The following is a 15,005-nucleotide window of genomic DNA, read 5'->3' as shown; positions in this document are numbered from 1 at the left end:
TGGCTTAGTTCCTAGCATTTCAACATCAGCTGACTGTTGTCATTAGGAAAGTGATGATTAAGTGTTAACTTCATTGGTTACTAAGAATCTGATGCTTAGTGTCATTTCTAGTTTGTGAATGTGTCTAGTGCTAACTTCAGAATACACAATGCAGATTTTTTCAGTTCCAATAGATATTTAATTTATGTGCGATTTGATTATTTCCTCATTCTTGTAGCTACCTAAAGATCTCACTATTCACATAAATCCATCCCCAAGATACTCTTTCTTTATCTGTCAAGGATATATTGGATATTTAGTATTTTTCTTTTAAGTGTTATTGCTTATGTAATTTATATTACCTCAGGTAATATTTGTAACATGCATGACAGAGAATTTTTCTGCTAGTTTATGAAGAGGCTTAAGAAGACTAGAGGCTGGGTCATATACAAATTAAAAAATAGGCAATAGGCACCTAAAATGATTGCTTATGATCAATAATGCAAAATAAATATTGACTCCTGTAAGAAAATGAATTCTTGAGGGCAGACTTGCCTTTTGTTTGAACATTTTAATCAGACTGAGTATCTGTAAACTCTTAGAAAAAGCTTCTGTATATTTCGCATAAAACAAGAGAACACTGTGGCTTAGTGATTATAGCTGAATTGAAACCTCCTGCTAAAATTGATGCCCAAGTTGGAATGATCCAGCTCCTGGTTGACGTTAGATGTGTAAAGCGGATACTTGCTCTGTTCATACAGAGAATGAGTCTTCTGGACTAGATCAGGATTTCATAGCTGCCATGACAACCCTTGGGCTGTTCCACAGGTCTGTGGGCTCTGCTCAGAAACCTGGGCTTCTGCCAAAAATAGAATTCTGCTGTTTAAGTTGGACAGGCAATTGCTGTTGTTTGCTTCTGGAGTTCATAGTGTAGCTGTTCTAGCAAAGCCAAGAACCTGCTTTGGTGGTCTATCATTGAAAGTTGAGAGGAACATTCAGCCTTGAGGGAAAACACCATTTATTTGCTAATTTAACTCTGCTGTGATCTTGGATGCTTTTGATCTAGCACCACACTAATGCCATTTATTGCATCTTTGCAGTGGTATATGATTTCCAAATGGCCTATGAAGAAGCAATGGAGATTGATAGAAGTGTCTGAGGTAGATGACTTGTGCTAAACATGGCTGATGAAAATGCACAGATATTTGAAGATTTTGTGTTGTGACTACATCAAGGTGTAATAAACAAAAAATCACTACGTGATCGTATCTTTAAATGCTATGTGATGTACAGTTTTAAGATATTTAGCATCTTTATGAAACATGGTTGCCTCTATTGAATTGATATTTTATGTATGTGAAGATTTTTTCATCTCACTTTACTAAGAAAATTGCTAGAAATGTGTTATATTAAAAGGACACAGGAAAATACACAGAAAACTTTGCTTCTTCAGAATATGTTTGTTGTTTATATTCTGTCCATGACAATGGACAATAGGAACATCCAGCTTCAGGAAGAGTTTAAGAAACAGAAGTGTAAAGTAGTGCCCTCTCTGGAGTATCCATTTGTAATAAACAGTTTGGAGAATTCCTGTCCCGCAGATATCCTGCATCTGAGCTGCCCACTGATGGACCAAACTCCATGTGTTCACTGAATTCATTTTCGAACCCTTTAATAGTTTTGACTGCTGTTAGATTTTGCAGCAGTGAGTTCTACAATTGAATTACAAGGTGTCTGAAGAAACAAATTAATTTTGTTTCATATATAGTCCCTAATTATGTCATTGGGTGCTCTGTAATTCTTGTGTTATGAGAAATTGGAAGAACTTCTTTTCAGTTTACTTTGTCCATAGTATTCTCGACTTCATAGACCTTTCTCAGTTCAGTTACCTATTTTCCAATTTGAAGACTCCTAGCCTATGTAATCTGTTTTGTGTGGAAATTATTTCAAATCTGTAGTCACTATTCTGTGTTGCTTTTCTGTTCTGCTATAGCATTTTCAAATGGCGTGACATTTAAAAGGAAGAAAACTGTAATTTTTAAGGAAAAAAAAAAAGAAACGGAAGGAAAGTCAGTCATCGGTGTCCCACTCATATTTACTACTCTTCTGGTACTGAAGTTGGTTTAAACTATAGGTTACATGTCTTACCCTATAACTAGTAGTTCACCAGCTTCGTATTAGGGTAAAAAAAACTCTGTTCCTGGCAATATGTTACTTCCAAATGACCTGTCTATTCTAAAGCATCTTTTGCTGACCATCAGGAAGAAGTTCTGACCTTCAGAAGTTGTACTGACATGTGACATCTCTGCATTGTTCTAGAAAAAAGCATCTAGTGGATTTTATAGAGATCTTTTAGCACCGAAATAGATGAGACATCTTGATTTTCTCTACTTTTTTTACCTTTTTTATTTTTAAAGTTTACCTGTTGTTAAAATAAAACCTCATCCAAATTATGAGCTCTGACTAGATCCTCTTATCAACTGCAACATGAACAACATCAGTTTGAGATGATTATTCATACTTATCCAGAAACTGTTGCTGTAATGACTGTAAGGATTGTTTCTGGTCTGAAAACTTCATTGCACACACAAAATTCTGAGCAACTTTCTGCTACAACTTAGGAGTGGTACTCTTGTCCTTTTGGAGTGGTAAAGGCTATTGGAAAGTAGTGTGTGTACCCAACGTTGGTAGGAAATACTTCCATACATAGTGCAAGACAGCACTAGATCTTAAAAAGCGGATCGCAGCCCACAACTCAGCAAGGAAAATCTTATGCTGGCAGTCAGCTAATTGTCAATGTCCAGACATTAAGGTCTTTACTTTGCCTTGATTTTTAAAAAAGCTCTGCACTGGTTTTGAGCCATGAGATTCATTTGGTTCTTTAAATTAGGTGAAATGCACTGAAGTGCAAGTCTCTTGAGCCTGAAAATAGGCAGCATGCACTTTTGCTGCAGCACAGCACTGTAGCTCATTTCTGAATATTGAATGTAAGTGTCAGATGCATTTGGTTAAGTTTAAACAACTTGCCAAGAGCTGCATACTGTGCTGTGATATAGGTCTTACTGCAGAGGAGAAGGTAGAAGAAGCTGTTTGATTGAATCATATGCTGAGTGTCTGAGATTTGGCATGTCTGGATTATAATTTTTTCTTAAATCTTCATTTCTAAGCAAAATGATTGAGATGATTATGACAGAGTAAATGGGCTCATTCCTTAATTTTGTTTCAGTCATTTAGGTTATCATTCGCAAGCTGGATCAAATCTGTGTTGTTTGCATTATTTACTTAGCTTGTCCGAGCATAGGATGAAGATAGAGCCTATGTTCTGTTTCTTTTCAAATTGATCAAGAGTTTTATGAAGATTGAATAATAGATTGTTTTGATATGGCAGATGTTGCTGTTGTGCTCAAAGAGCCTCCTTGGAAGGTATCTTTCTTTTATTTGTGAGGTGATCCAGGGAATGTGAGCAGTTGTGTCTCTGCCCTGTGGACTACTTTCTGCTGACCTCAGATGTGTCATGTCTCTCAGTTGCTGTATGAGGCCACCAGCAAAGAAAAAACATGGATGAGGATATCTAAAGTTTTAAGATAACTTGTAATTACTACACCTTCATTGTGTCTGGCCTTGCCTGTGCAGTAGTTAGCTAACTGCTTAATTTTAGGCAGTGAGTAAAAGAGACCTCATGAAGTAAGTGCCCAATACAACTTCATACATCCCCGGAGAGAATCAGGTGCCTCTCAAGGCCTCCAGAGGGAGATCCTGTCCACTTTAGTTAAGTGTTTAACCTTAGGCAGACAAGATCTTTTAAAAGTCTTCAGTATCACCTACTTCTCTCCATAGTCTCTGTAACAAACATAAACAATTTAGAAGGACTATTTTTTCGTATGTCTAAAATCAGGTCCTTAAGAAGAACATGCTGGCTGGCTGTAATTATATGCAATTTTTGGAAGCCACGTACTGGTCACCCGAAGGTGCTTCTAGTCATCCTAAGTGCTGAAAGTGAAAAAAAATACCACTTGAACACATTTATCATTCAAGCTGAAAAGTCAGAAAACTTGTATCTGTGTTTTCCATGATCTTAAAGGGGAGTATTTCATAGCTCATAATCTTAAAAAATACCACTGGTTACTTTTTCACTTTTCATTCACTATTGTATCATCAGATTATACTAGTATTTAAGTCTGCTTTGCAAGGGAAAAGTTTGGAAGCTTCTTTAAGAAAAGCTATTTAGAACAAGGATCGAGAAACAAAGAGCATAAACAATAGGTAAGATGGATTTGGGAGATAACTAGCTATCCAGGGCACTTTTCTTTAATCTGCATAGATTTTTTAAACTAATCTCCAAGTGGCAGGCTTTGGCTACTGTGACTAGATTTCTTTCACACACACAGATAAACCCCCAAAGTTTCCAGTTTCTCCAGAAGACTTCCACTTTCCCTTCATATCCCTGTCTTCCCTGTGCATCTTCTGGGAACTCTTTTCTCCTAGGGCTGCTGAAATTGTCTGTGCTTCAGACCCTGGAGCCAAATAAGGCACGTCTAGTTGGGAAGATACCATATTCGGTGGGAAGCGGGGGTGAGGATGCATGAGACCAGAGAGGAAAAGGCGGGGGGGAAGGGTGAGGGGGTTGTATTCTTGACCTTAGGTAGCTGGTGCTGAGAGGTAGCGTATTGTGTTGAAGTACGCACAGAACTAGAGTTTGTGGATGGGAAGGAGGGAGCAAGGAGGAGGGAGGAGGAGGCTGGGACAGCTAGGGGGGAGGAGGAGAGAGCAGCATCTCTATCTTTCTTTGCAGACCACGCTGCTAAACAGCGAGAGGAGGCTTATGCTTCCCTAATATCCATCACTCCCTGCTTCCAACGTGGTCACAGACAGAGCAACAAAGAGGGTCTCGGAGGTAAGATCCTTGCAACTTGTAAAGCTGTAGCATCTGCCAAAATAAGGAGAAGCAGCAGCAACAATACAGAGAAAGGATTATCAGCACCTGGGAACGCTCAGAGACTGCAGGGGGGTAACTGGAAGCCCAGGTCCCCTGAAGACTAAGGAAGTGTTAGCAGCAGCAGCAGCAGCAAGCAACAAGAACGGAGTAAGAGGGGAGCAGATCAGGTCCGAGGGGATCAGGATACCAGCTAGCAATATTCAGCGGTGGGCAGTTTGTGTCCCAACTGCCTGTGTAGAAAGAGGAGAGGGTAGAGCTATGAAAGCAAATGCTATGATACCTGAAATACGTGGCTAAATAAGGCTTAACAAATATGTGAATGGTTTATTTACCCAAAATGTAGTTCTGGAGTGAACAAAATTAATTAATTCTTGAATGTCAGAAGAAAAAAAAATATAAATTAAAAGCAAAGCTAAAGCCTGCATATTTCTACTTTTTTACATGAAAGTTTGATTTTTCATTTTAGGGCAATGTTTCAGTTCAGAAATCCATTTAATCATAAGAAGGAGAAAAAAAGGCAAACTACCCAAATGAAATGTTTCCGGTGTGTGTGTGTGTTGTTGGTTTTTTGTTGTTTTTTTTTTTTTTTGGTTGGGTTTTTTTTTTTTTGAGTCAAACAAATGGGCTGTTTGACACTATTGTAAGAAAATATTTGTGATACCAAAACAAAGTATGCTGTTTGACCTGAGAAATACTGTTTAATTTAATTTTTTTTAAAAAAAAAAAGCAACATAATTTTGTACTGGCCTGAAATGAAATTTATGATTATGTTTGATTGATTCACTTGGCCTAAAAAATCAGCAATTTAGTTAGGTGTCTTTATAAAGTGAATAGTTTATTTTTAGTTGTGGATACCAGAAGCTTAGGTGAAGGAGACAGTATAGCATCTATACATTGGAGAAATTGACGCTTGCTTTTTCCTTGTGTTTTGTCTCATTTTCTTTCTGAGGTATGAGCTACCTTGGTTTTGATCTAACACCTCATAGACCCTTCTGAAAATTATTAACTAATAATGGCAGGAATGCCAGTGTTTGTAGTTAAACATGTTGAACCATCTACAAAGAAAATTAACAGTTCCTTGTATGTCTTATGAATAAGATTCTTTAGGATTTAATGGTGGTTTTTTTCACTATGAAATATAGAATCAGTCTCCAAAGGTGGACATTCTGGAATATTTGTGCTTAATTGGAAGTTTCTCTCTTTTCATCTCCACACTAGGTAACTAAAATAGTTGTAGTGAGTTGATTTGGTGTGTGAGTGAGAAAGTTAGAATGACCATTCACTGCTGCCTTGAGGAACCTGGAGATGGTGGACCTGATTTTTATTTGCTTTTTTGTCAGTGCTGGTACAAGTGTACATGGGATCAGCACCAGGTCTGTACTGGTCTGCTTCATTATTGCCTCATTTTTCTTATAAAAGAGAGAAGAGCCACATCACAACAATGAGCTTTTCTTTCACCAGTTTTTACGCTGATGTTCATTGCTATCTCAGGGCTTACAGTTCTGTTATTATTTTTAAACAATAAATAACAGTCTGACTTTGGTCACTTTATCTGGTGTGGTAGTTGTCAGTTCTAGCTTTGAAATTGACTTCAGTCACTAAAGAATCAGGATTTTTATTAAAAAAGAAAACCCTAAATAACTTCTTTTCCTGTCAGCCTACCTCCTTGCTTACACAACTTGTTTTATTTTTTTAATCTATCTTTTGGTTTGCTAACTGCAGGAATGCCTGATACTTTTTTGAAACCTCTTATTCTGTCTTATCCTTAATGTACAGCTGTTTAAGAAAACCTCAAGTGAATTGAAGCCTTAAAAGTGATCTTTTTCTTTAGAAAAAATAAACTTAGTACATACAATTTTTTTTTTTTTTTTTAAATTTGTCTACAGTTTTGATTTTCTGTGGCTTCTGCTAAAGAAATGGAATGTTCTCACTTTGGAAAGGTTTAACTGTGTTACATGCATTAAAAAAACCCCAAACATAACAAACCTAGCACAAATTTGCTACTGCAGGTAAATTCCATTTGAAGCTAACATTCTTTTCTACTTAGACAATAGTTAGCTATTGTTCTCTTAAAACAACCTTGTGTGAACTGTATTGTTCTTGAAGTTTGTATGGGCTGGATGCAAAGCTCCCTGAAGTCAGGAAGAGACATTCCATTGACTTCAAATGGTTTTGGATCAGGCCTGTCACGTGAGATTAGCTCCTGACAGAAGATCTTATAAGCACAGGCGCAGAACAGAACGATTTAGGGATGGAATTTCACTTATGCCATGGTCGTCTTTGTTTTGTGAATATCTGTTAGGCACAATGTTTTGGAAGCAAGGCTTCGTCTATTTTGGATTGAAAATATCTGTATGCCTTGGTGTTGTGAATATCTAGTTTTGCAGAAATTTTCTTCTAACTTAGGTCTCGGATCTATTGCTTGTTTGTGTCTGTATTTAAAGGCTTTGTTAAGGGAGTCTGTCTTTGGAAATGACAGGTCAGAATCTCTTAGAGGAGATTTTATAACCTCAATAATACTATGCATAATATGCACAAAGTTAAGGAAGGAGTTTTCTAAGGTGAAATAGCAAGTTAAAAACAATGTTTTGAATTCTATTTTTCTTATTAAACTAAAAGAACGTATTCTGTATAAGAAACTAATGGCTTCCATAGTTTTTTTTATAAAAAACCAACACCTGCCCCCCAAAGCCCAGAAGAGATTGCTCTATAAGTTGTGAAAAGGGGCAATCAGTTTGACATTTGCAGTTTTCCTGCATTTGAAACCTATGTAACTTACACAATGTAAAAGTAACCAGGAGAAAACCAGTATAGTTTTGTATAAGAAAATAAACCAGGATCATTTTACAGCCCTCGTTATGCAAGTCCAAAGTTGGATTAGGAAGTTGTAGAGTTTCAAAGGTGATTCTTGTTAATAAATGAAAGCCTGTCAGAGTCCTAAACACTCTAGTGATGCTGGGCATAATTATCTTTAGAGGAAAAATTGCCTTTGGTTCTTATTGATTGTAGCTCTACTAATGAATACAAAGTCCACACAGTGATTGATAAGTAATCTGTCACTCCTTTTTTCACCCTTATACAAAATAATGCATTTACTTACTCTCAGCTGAGATCAGGCAGAACCATGGGTTTATATCATGTGAATAAAAACTACATGAAGAGGCATAAAAGGCTAGTGTAACTGACAACCGCCAAAATCTACATATAAACATCCCTACTTACACAAAAACATGACTGCATTTGTGTATTACACACATGCACAGGGAAAGCATTGCATGTTTAACTACACCTGAAAATTCTTTGCTTTTTTCCCACTTAGACTATGGTTAATGATTCAGTCAGTCTGCAAATCTGACTAACACTTAAAAACTTCTGTTACACAGACTGTGGCAGGAGATATTGTTATTTACTAAGGAAATTTAAATGTGTCATTTTGTAGATATTTGTAGCTGCTCCTTTATAATTACACCTAAGGATTCCAGAGAACATTGGTTTGATTTTCAGTTTGCCTTCATTTGCCATTATCCATGTGTTGCCTTTCGTGCTTGAACGTTCATGTGAGGAATAAAGGAAGTCTAAGAAGTAACATAGCCAGTGGTGTATTTATGAAGAAACAGTAAAAGAAAATTGCCATCTAGATATTGTATATCTTAGAAAAAATTGCTGTAAAATATAAATACTGATTGTTATATGAAGAAAATATCCCTTTTTATAGCTAAACAGCATAGCAGTACTTAATGTAATAAAAACAATCTATTGGAGGCATATTTTATGTAATTATGCAGTAGATATAACTGGAAAAATTATTTGTAGAAAGTATATTAACATCACAGTCATAAAAATAGACAGCACTGACAAAGAATTGCCATCAAAGATGTATTTATAGGTATGAGAATTCATCCTGATATTTAGCTTATTGACTCTTTTAACACTTTTAGTGTTGTTTTAAATGCTTGCCTGCAAAATGTATCCTTGTTTTTAACTTAGCTCTCTTAGTTTTTAGAGGTCCTTAGTAGGAAAGTGTGGGGCTAGGCCTTCTGTTTTTATGAGAAGGAGAAAATACATAGATTTCATCTTTTGGGGATGAGAATTTTTTATTTCTGCAATGTTTCTTTTACAAGGGTATGTAGTCATAGGACAAGGGATAATGGTCTTAAACAGAAGGAAGGTAGATTTAGATTAGATGTTAGGAAGAAATTATTCAGTATGAGAGTGGTGAGGCACTGGAACAGGTTGCCAAAAGAAGTTGTGGATTCCCCCTCCTTGGAAGTGTTCAAGGCCAGGCTGGATGGGGCTTTGGACAACCTGGTCTAGTGGAGGGTGTCCCTGCCCATGGCAGGGGGCGTGGAACTAGACTGTCTTTGAGACGGTCTTCCAACCCAAACCATTCTGTGATTCTGAAATAAAAATAATGGTCCGATCCTGTCCTGTGAAGTTCTAGTGTCATTATACAGTGCTTTGAAATGATAAGTTAGTTTCTAATGATTATAACTGAAATTCTATTATGATTTCATCATACAGGTCCTCATCTACAGGGTATATGTATCAACTGCAAGAGGACTTGAATGGGTATACAGACAGGTTTAAAAGCAGAAGTTTTGCTTCTATCCATTAGAAGTTTAGTGCATTAAAAAAGGAAAGGATAGTCTTTTCTGATTTGGAACCACATTTTCACATGTTTTCAAAATCTCTGTACTCTCCCAGTTTCTGTATGAACTAGAGATTATAGCAGCAAAGTAATACCCCATACACAAAGTGCTCAAACCATATGCATAGAATGGTGGACAAAATCATAGATATCACTGGTGAAATAATTCAGGATGTTACTTGCAGTTACAGTAGTGAAAATATTTTTTAACACAAGAATGATCTGGAAGTTGCTGAAAAGTTGGAAAGATTATTTCTACCTAATCTGACAGCTAGTTTCATTATTTTCACCCCAGAGGTAGCGAAATGGTTGATTTATTATGTAAATGCATTTTTTTTTAAAGAAACATTTGTGACTGACTTGACTGCAATGAAAAGGAAGCTCTAGTTAAGTGAGGGATCCAGATCTCAGTGGCATTTTTGTATAGATGGAACTATAAATGATGTGAGCCCTAACTGTTCAAAACCCTGTGGGGATATACATATATATCTATGCATATATATGTATATATGTCTACATATATATATGTAAATTGGCATCAATCATTCCTGCCACCCATGAAAAAGTCAGTTGTAACTCTCATTTGAAGAGGAAATGCATCTAGATGCTAGCCAATTCAGACTTGCTAAAATATATCTGACTTTGATGAGTAGTTTCCAGTTTTATGATTTTATTCAATTGAAAACCTTCTGTCAACAAGTATATATGTTGCTATGTTCTTTGTTTTCCCCCTTGTTCTGCTATATTCCCACATTTTATGTAATTTGTCATTTTTGTGTAAAGAAGAGCAGAGCGTTCACATCAGTGGCAATTATGTCTCTGTAGCTCAGAAGGGCCTCAAAGCAAGAGAGCCTTAAAAGAAAGCAGATAAGCCAAGTCTCATCCTCTCAGCATGAGACAAACATTTGACCCGATATCCAGCCCCTATCATAGAAGCATCTTACACACTCACAGCATAATATTATAACAGTTCTCCTGCTTTGAAGTTCATGTGACGCTGGAAAAGCAGGAGAGGAGTTTTGGTGATGTACTGTAGTACTCCGCCTCACAGTGGGGTCCCCATTTGAAAGACCATTTAGAAGGAATATTTCCTAGGCAGCAGCATTAGTCCAATCCTATGAGAGTGATACATGGCCCAGCTTGGTGTGGGCCATGAGATATCGACCAGGTCCACTCATGTGAGAGGGTGGCTGAGCAAAAAGCAGTGTACGGTGCACACTCTCTGTTTAGAAGGGATTATCTGTGTGCAGAATTGGAGAGGTGGTGTTTGGAAGACTCTGGTCTTCCACTGATACTGCAGTCCATTCTCTAGGGGCAAGTAGGCTTCTGCAATGTGAAATGAGGGTGCAGCTCCACAAGGAGAACTTCCTATAGTTTTACTATTGTTGATGGATTATTGTGGAATTTACTTTTCTTATATAATCTGAGTGTACCAGAATGTGTTTCCTCTTGCTATTTAAAGGATTGTTTAGAAAGTTAATTTTATAAATTACTCAAAAAATTATTTTTGTCTAGGATACTTGTCTAGGTCTTGCTCAGATTGAAAAAAGAAGTTATAAGTATCCAGCTTTCAGGGTAGTAAGGTCAAACTCCTTATATCCTTAGTTATAAAATCACCAAGGAAGATTATATTGTGGAGTTTGATATTGGTAAATCTTGTTTTAATTCCTACCACTGAGGAGGTTGCTGTGTACTGTCGCTCCAGGTCAGAGAGCATGGCAATGCACAGTTACTGACAGCTTTGAACAGCTGAGTTCTGAACCACTGTTTAGATTCTTCTGACTTTTACTGAGTTTTGGTACCAGGCTTCAGAATTCACCAATACATCTTGGGTGTTGCTCTGCAGCCATATGTGGCAGGTTCAGATTACTGTGGTAGATTCTCAGACATTTGTTGGTGATGTTAGGAGAAATTGATAGCGGACTCTTTGAAAGTCCGTTTCTTTTTTATGTAATAGGTGGGGGAGAGCCATCATACTATACACTTTCTTGCTTATGGAGCTCTTTAGAGGAAACTTGGATACAGGAAAGAAGCAATATAGTAAAGCATTTCATCTTGTCATCTTGCTTTTTTGAAATTTGTCCTGAAAATGACAGTGAGATTCTTTTTCTATATGAAATAGAAATTGTCCTATGTTACTATATCTTGACCACCTTTGAACAGTCAGCTGTAAATTTCATAGTATTGTAACTTAGTAAAAGCAACCAGCCTTTTTTGTCCGTGCCTGAAACAGCAATAAAATTAACAAAATATATGAAATGAGTGAAATTATAACACTTTCATTTTTAGAGTATCTTCCCTTTGCCTATGCTAGCCCACTGACGAACATTAATACCAATACTGCTGCTAAAGTTCCCATGGCTGCAACTTGAACCATGGACTATTTCTTTTACAGATTGTACATGCATAAATAAGAGTTTACAGCCTAAACAGATAACATATGTTATGGATATTTGTATAGGTTACCATGGCTTAGCTGCATGCTTGATCAGCTTCTCTGTCATAGTTACCCATGACTAAAAGCTTTTGTCTGTGAGACTTTATTAAAGAAGAGACCTTGGTTTACTTTGCACCAAGATTTCACCACAGTCTTACAAATTGTGTTTTCAACCTCGTGCTCTACATTTTTTTGATTCTTCTGCCCTTTCCTTTCTCTTCCTTCAAACCTAATCATAATTTTTTTTTTTTTTTTTTTTTTTTTAAAAGCTCCATATACTGTAATATATACGTCCATTTTGTTACAATTCTTGGTACAATTCTTGGTGGGCTGGGAGAGTGAAAATAGGGGTTTTTGAAAGGCAAGCTATTCATTTCATGTACTCATCTACAATCAATCTTTACACTGACAATCCTACATCTTCCAATTTAAGGGTCACATATGGAGGTTTAATACAAAAAGAAAAGGCACTCTTGTTCAGAAAAAATAACAAGAGGAACAACTAGGAAAACAGGCAGTGTTGCTGTTTTCTGGGAAGATGTACTTAGCACTGGTGGCAGAATGGAAGGGAAGTACAGTCAGCTGTCTTTTCCTTGGAATGATTAAACAGGCAGTGGATTTGCTGATGCAAAACCTGGTCTTATTCACACTAGTTCATATAGCTGTGTTGATGGTGCTTTTTGGTTAATGGACCTGCTAGTCTTTAATGGATCTATCTTTGGCTCCACCACTGATCATTCTTTTTTCTGTTCTACTCCTGCCATATGTTTTTATAGCTTAATTCATGTATGTTTTGTCTGATCTAGACTATTGCTTCATCTGATCAATTTTGTGGTGGTTTGTCCATCTGAGTAATCAAGCCAGAACATCACTATCCATATGGATGCTTTTTGTATGGATGCCATATCTATCTAATGGGCTGCCTTCCCATGTGGGGAAGGCAATGATCCCATGTACTGTGTATATCAAATTAGATACATGGTTTTATCTACAGTCTGGCTGATTAGTTAAAGTACATAGAAAATTATAGTATTCTCCAGCTATAATGTAAGTCTTCTACTGAATTTAACACTACAATATTTTGTAAAAAAGATATGCTTATTGAAAAGCTAGATAATGACTTTATAATCCCTTTGGTTATACCTCTGCATTTTTAGCATTTCATTATTACAGTGCCTTAAAGGGTCTCTATAATCTCAAAAGGTTAGTTTACCTTTTTCAATTTCACATGAATTAAAATATTAACATTTGTAAAATCTCAGGCAGTGACTGTATGTAGTCTTCTAAGGATGTTAGTATATGTCTTTTTGTGTGTGTATCTTGTTTTGTTTTATGCAGTGAAGTTTCCCGATACATTTTGATGTTCACTGTGTGGTGCTCTCTCTTGGGTTCTCTTTTACAGTAATTCAGCTATTTCCCTCTAAGGCAGAACTTAAGTGTGGTTCTGGAGCTAATTCACTTCAAAGACTGCTCCCACTAGGCAATATGGATGACACAATTACTTAGAACTTTCTTAATCCCACACAATTTTCTAATACTATTTAAGTAGGTCTCATACCCTGTGTATAATATTATGCAACATCCCGGTTTGTGTATCACATGCTGTTAGTTCCATGCCAAAAAAATGTCGTTCTGATAAGAAACTGCACTACAGCCTGCACAATAATTGAATTAAACTGACCAGGGGAAAGAGCACACACCAATGGTTATGTCAGGGCCACTGAGGCCCAACAGAGGCCCAGAGACACTTTGGCCAAGCAGCAAATGATGTGAATGTGATCCTGCAGTGCAAATGCAAGCCATTCTCCATCCCTTGACATAAAGGCCAGGCATTTTTTCCTGGGCCAGATGCTTTTGGCAGTAGAGGTGTAAGGTTATGTTGACAGCCCAATCTGGATGTGAAGTAATGTTGTTTAAGATGGCAGCAAGAAAACAAAACGTTATGGTTGGTGCTATCCCCATGTCAAATTAGCTATACTGCTTCACAGTCTTTTCACTGCTAGATGGCATTGCTTTTGAATGTAATTTGGATTCTCTGGCAATATGTTCACTTTCTAAAGAAAAAAGGCTATTTTGAATTCAAGTTAAATCTTACTAAGTGTTGGAGTGAGCCCTTTAAACTTTGAAAATGAGGCCTTAATCTACAGGGAAAGCTTCCCTGAGGTTTGTTTTTTTCACTGTGTGCTTCTGTGGATCCAGGATGAAATACCTTTTTCTTTTTAAGGTGCATCTTTTGATATATCCAATTAGAAATTGCTTAGCCAATTGTGTTAGGTTATGTGATGAAAGTCTTGCAACTGTTAATGAAGTTGATACGATGGAGAAAGAATAGTCTAACCAATAGCAAGACTGAAAAGGAATAATCTATTGAATCTTATATCTTCTACTTACATCAGAATTAAGTGTAACTGCAGCTTTAGAATTTGCCTATGCTCAGGGCCATGTATAAAAGCACTTGAAAATCTAGTGTGTTTTATTAAGGCTTTATTAACATGTCCTCTTCCAATTGCAGCTGTGCTGGCTAAGAAGGTTACTGCCCCTAGTACCTCATTATTGCGTTTCTGTCAGAGGTTATCACAGGTGACTCTGCCAGCTGAGCTGCTCCCATACACCTTTCCTAATCTGTTCTGCTTGAAGTGAATGGGGATGGTGAAGATCTATTATTTTAAGTTTTAACTTTTTTTTACTGAAGAGATTCAGGGATTGTTCACAGGAGCAACTATGTGGGTAAAACTAGCAGGGCAATAATGTCCAACATCAGAGCAGTAATGAACCTCTATAAAGGTGATTGTAATCTTTTCTGTGGACACTGCTAGAACTGGAAGATTTGTTGATGGCCTTATGTACATTGAATTTACACCACTGATTTTTCAGTCTTTTCATGTTGTTATATGGATATAATCTCAGGCTCATATATATGTTGCCTGTTCGGGTGTAGTTTATGTTATCCAGAGTCAAGAGTCAGTTAAATGAAAGTATTTACAGACTTGTGGTTCAGTAGAGCT

General features: G+C 36.9%; 1 protein-coding gene across 2 annotated transcripts in view; it reads left to right on the top strand.

The window, feature by feature from the left end:
- The first annotated feature begins 1,084 nt into the window (after nt 1-1,084).
- Nucleotides 1,085-15,005, top strand: part of GREB1 (growth regulating estrogen receptor binding 1) — a 108,044-nt gene continuing 94,123 nt past the window's right edge. Inside the window, exon 1 of one of the 2 annotated variants that reach the window (XM_075750609.1) lies at nt 1,085-1,214. In XM_075750609.1, the coding sequence (XP_075606724.1) occupies nt 1,167-1,214 (48 nt within the window). In that variant the 5' untranslated portion in view covers nt 1,085-1,166. Of the gene's footprint in view, nt 1,215-4,759; nt 4,874-15,005 lie in introns of those variants that run through there. The other variant, XM_075750610.1, reaches the window with a different exon arrangement.

This window comes from Balearica regulorum, chromosome 3, assembly GCF_011004875.1.
Source record: "Balearica regulorum gibbericeps isolate bBalReg1 chromosome 3, bBalReg1.pri, whole genome shotgun sequence".
NCBI lineage: Eukaryota > Metazoa > Chordata > Aves > Gruiformes > Gruidae > Balearica > Balearica regulorum.
This window is presented reverse-complemented; position numbering and strand designations above follow the sequence as displayed.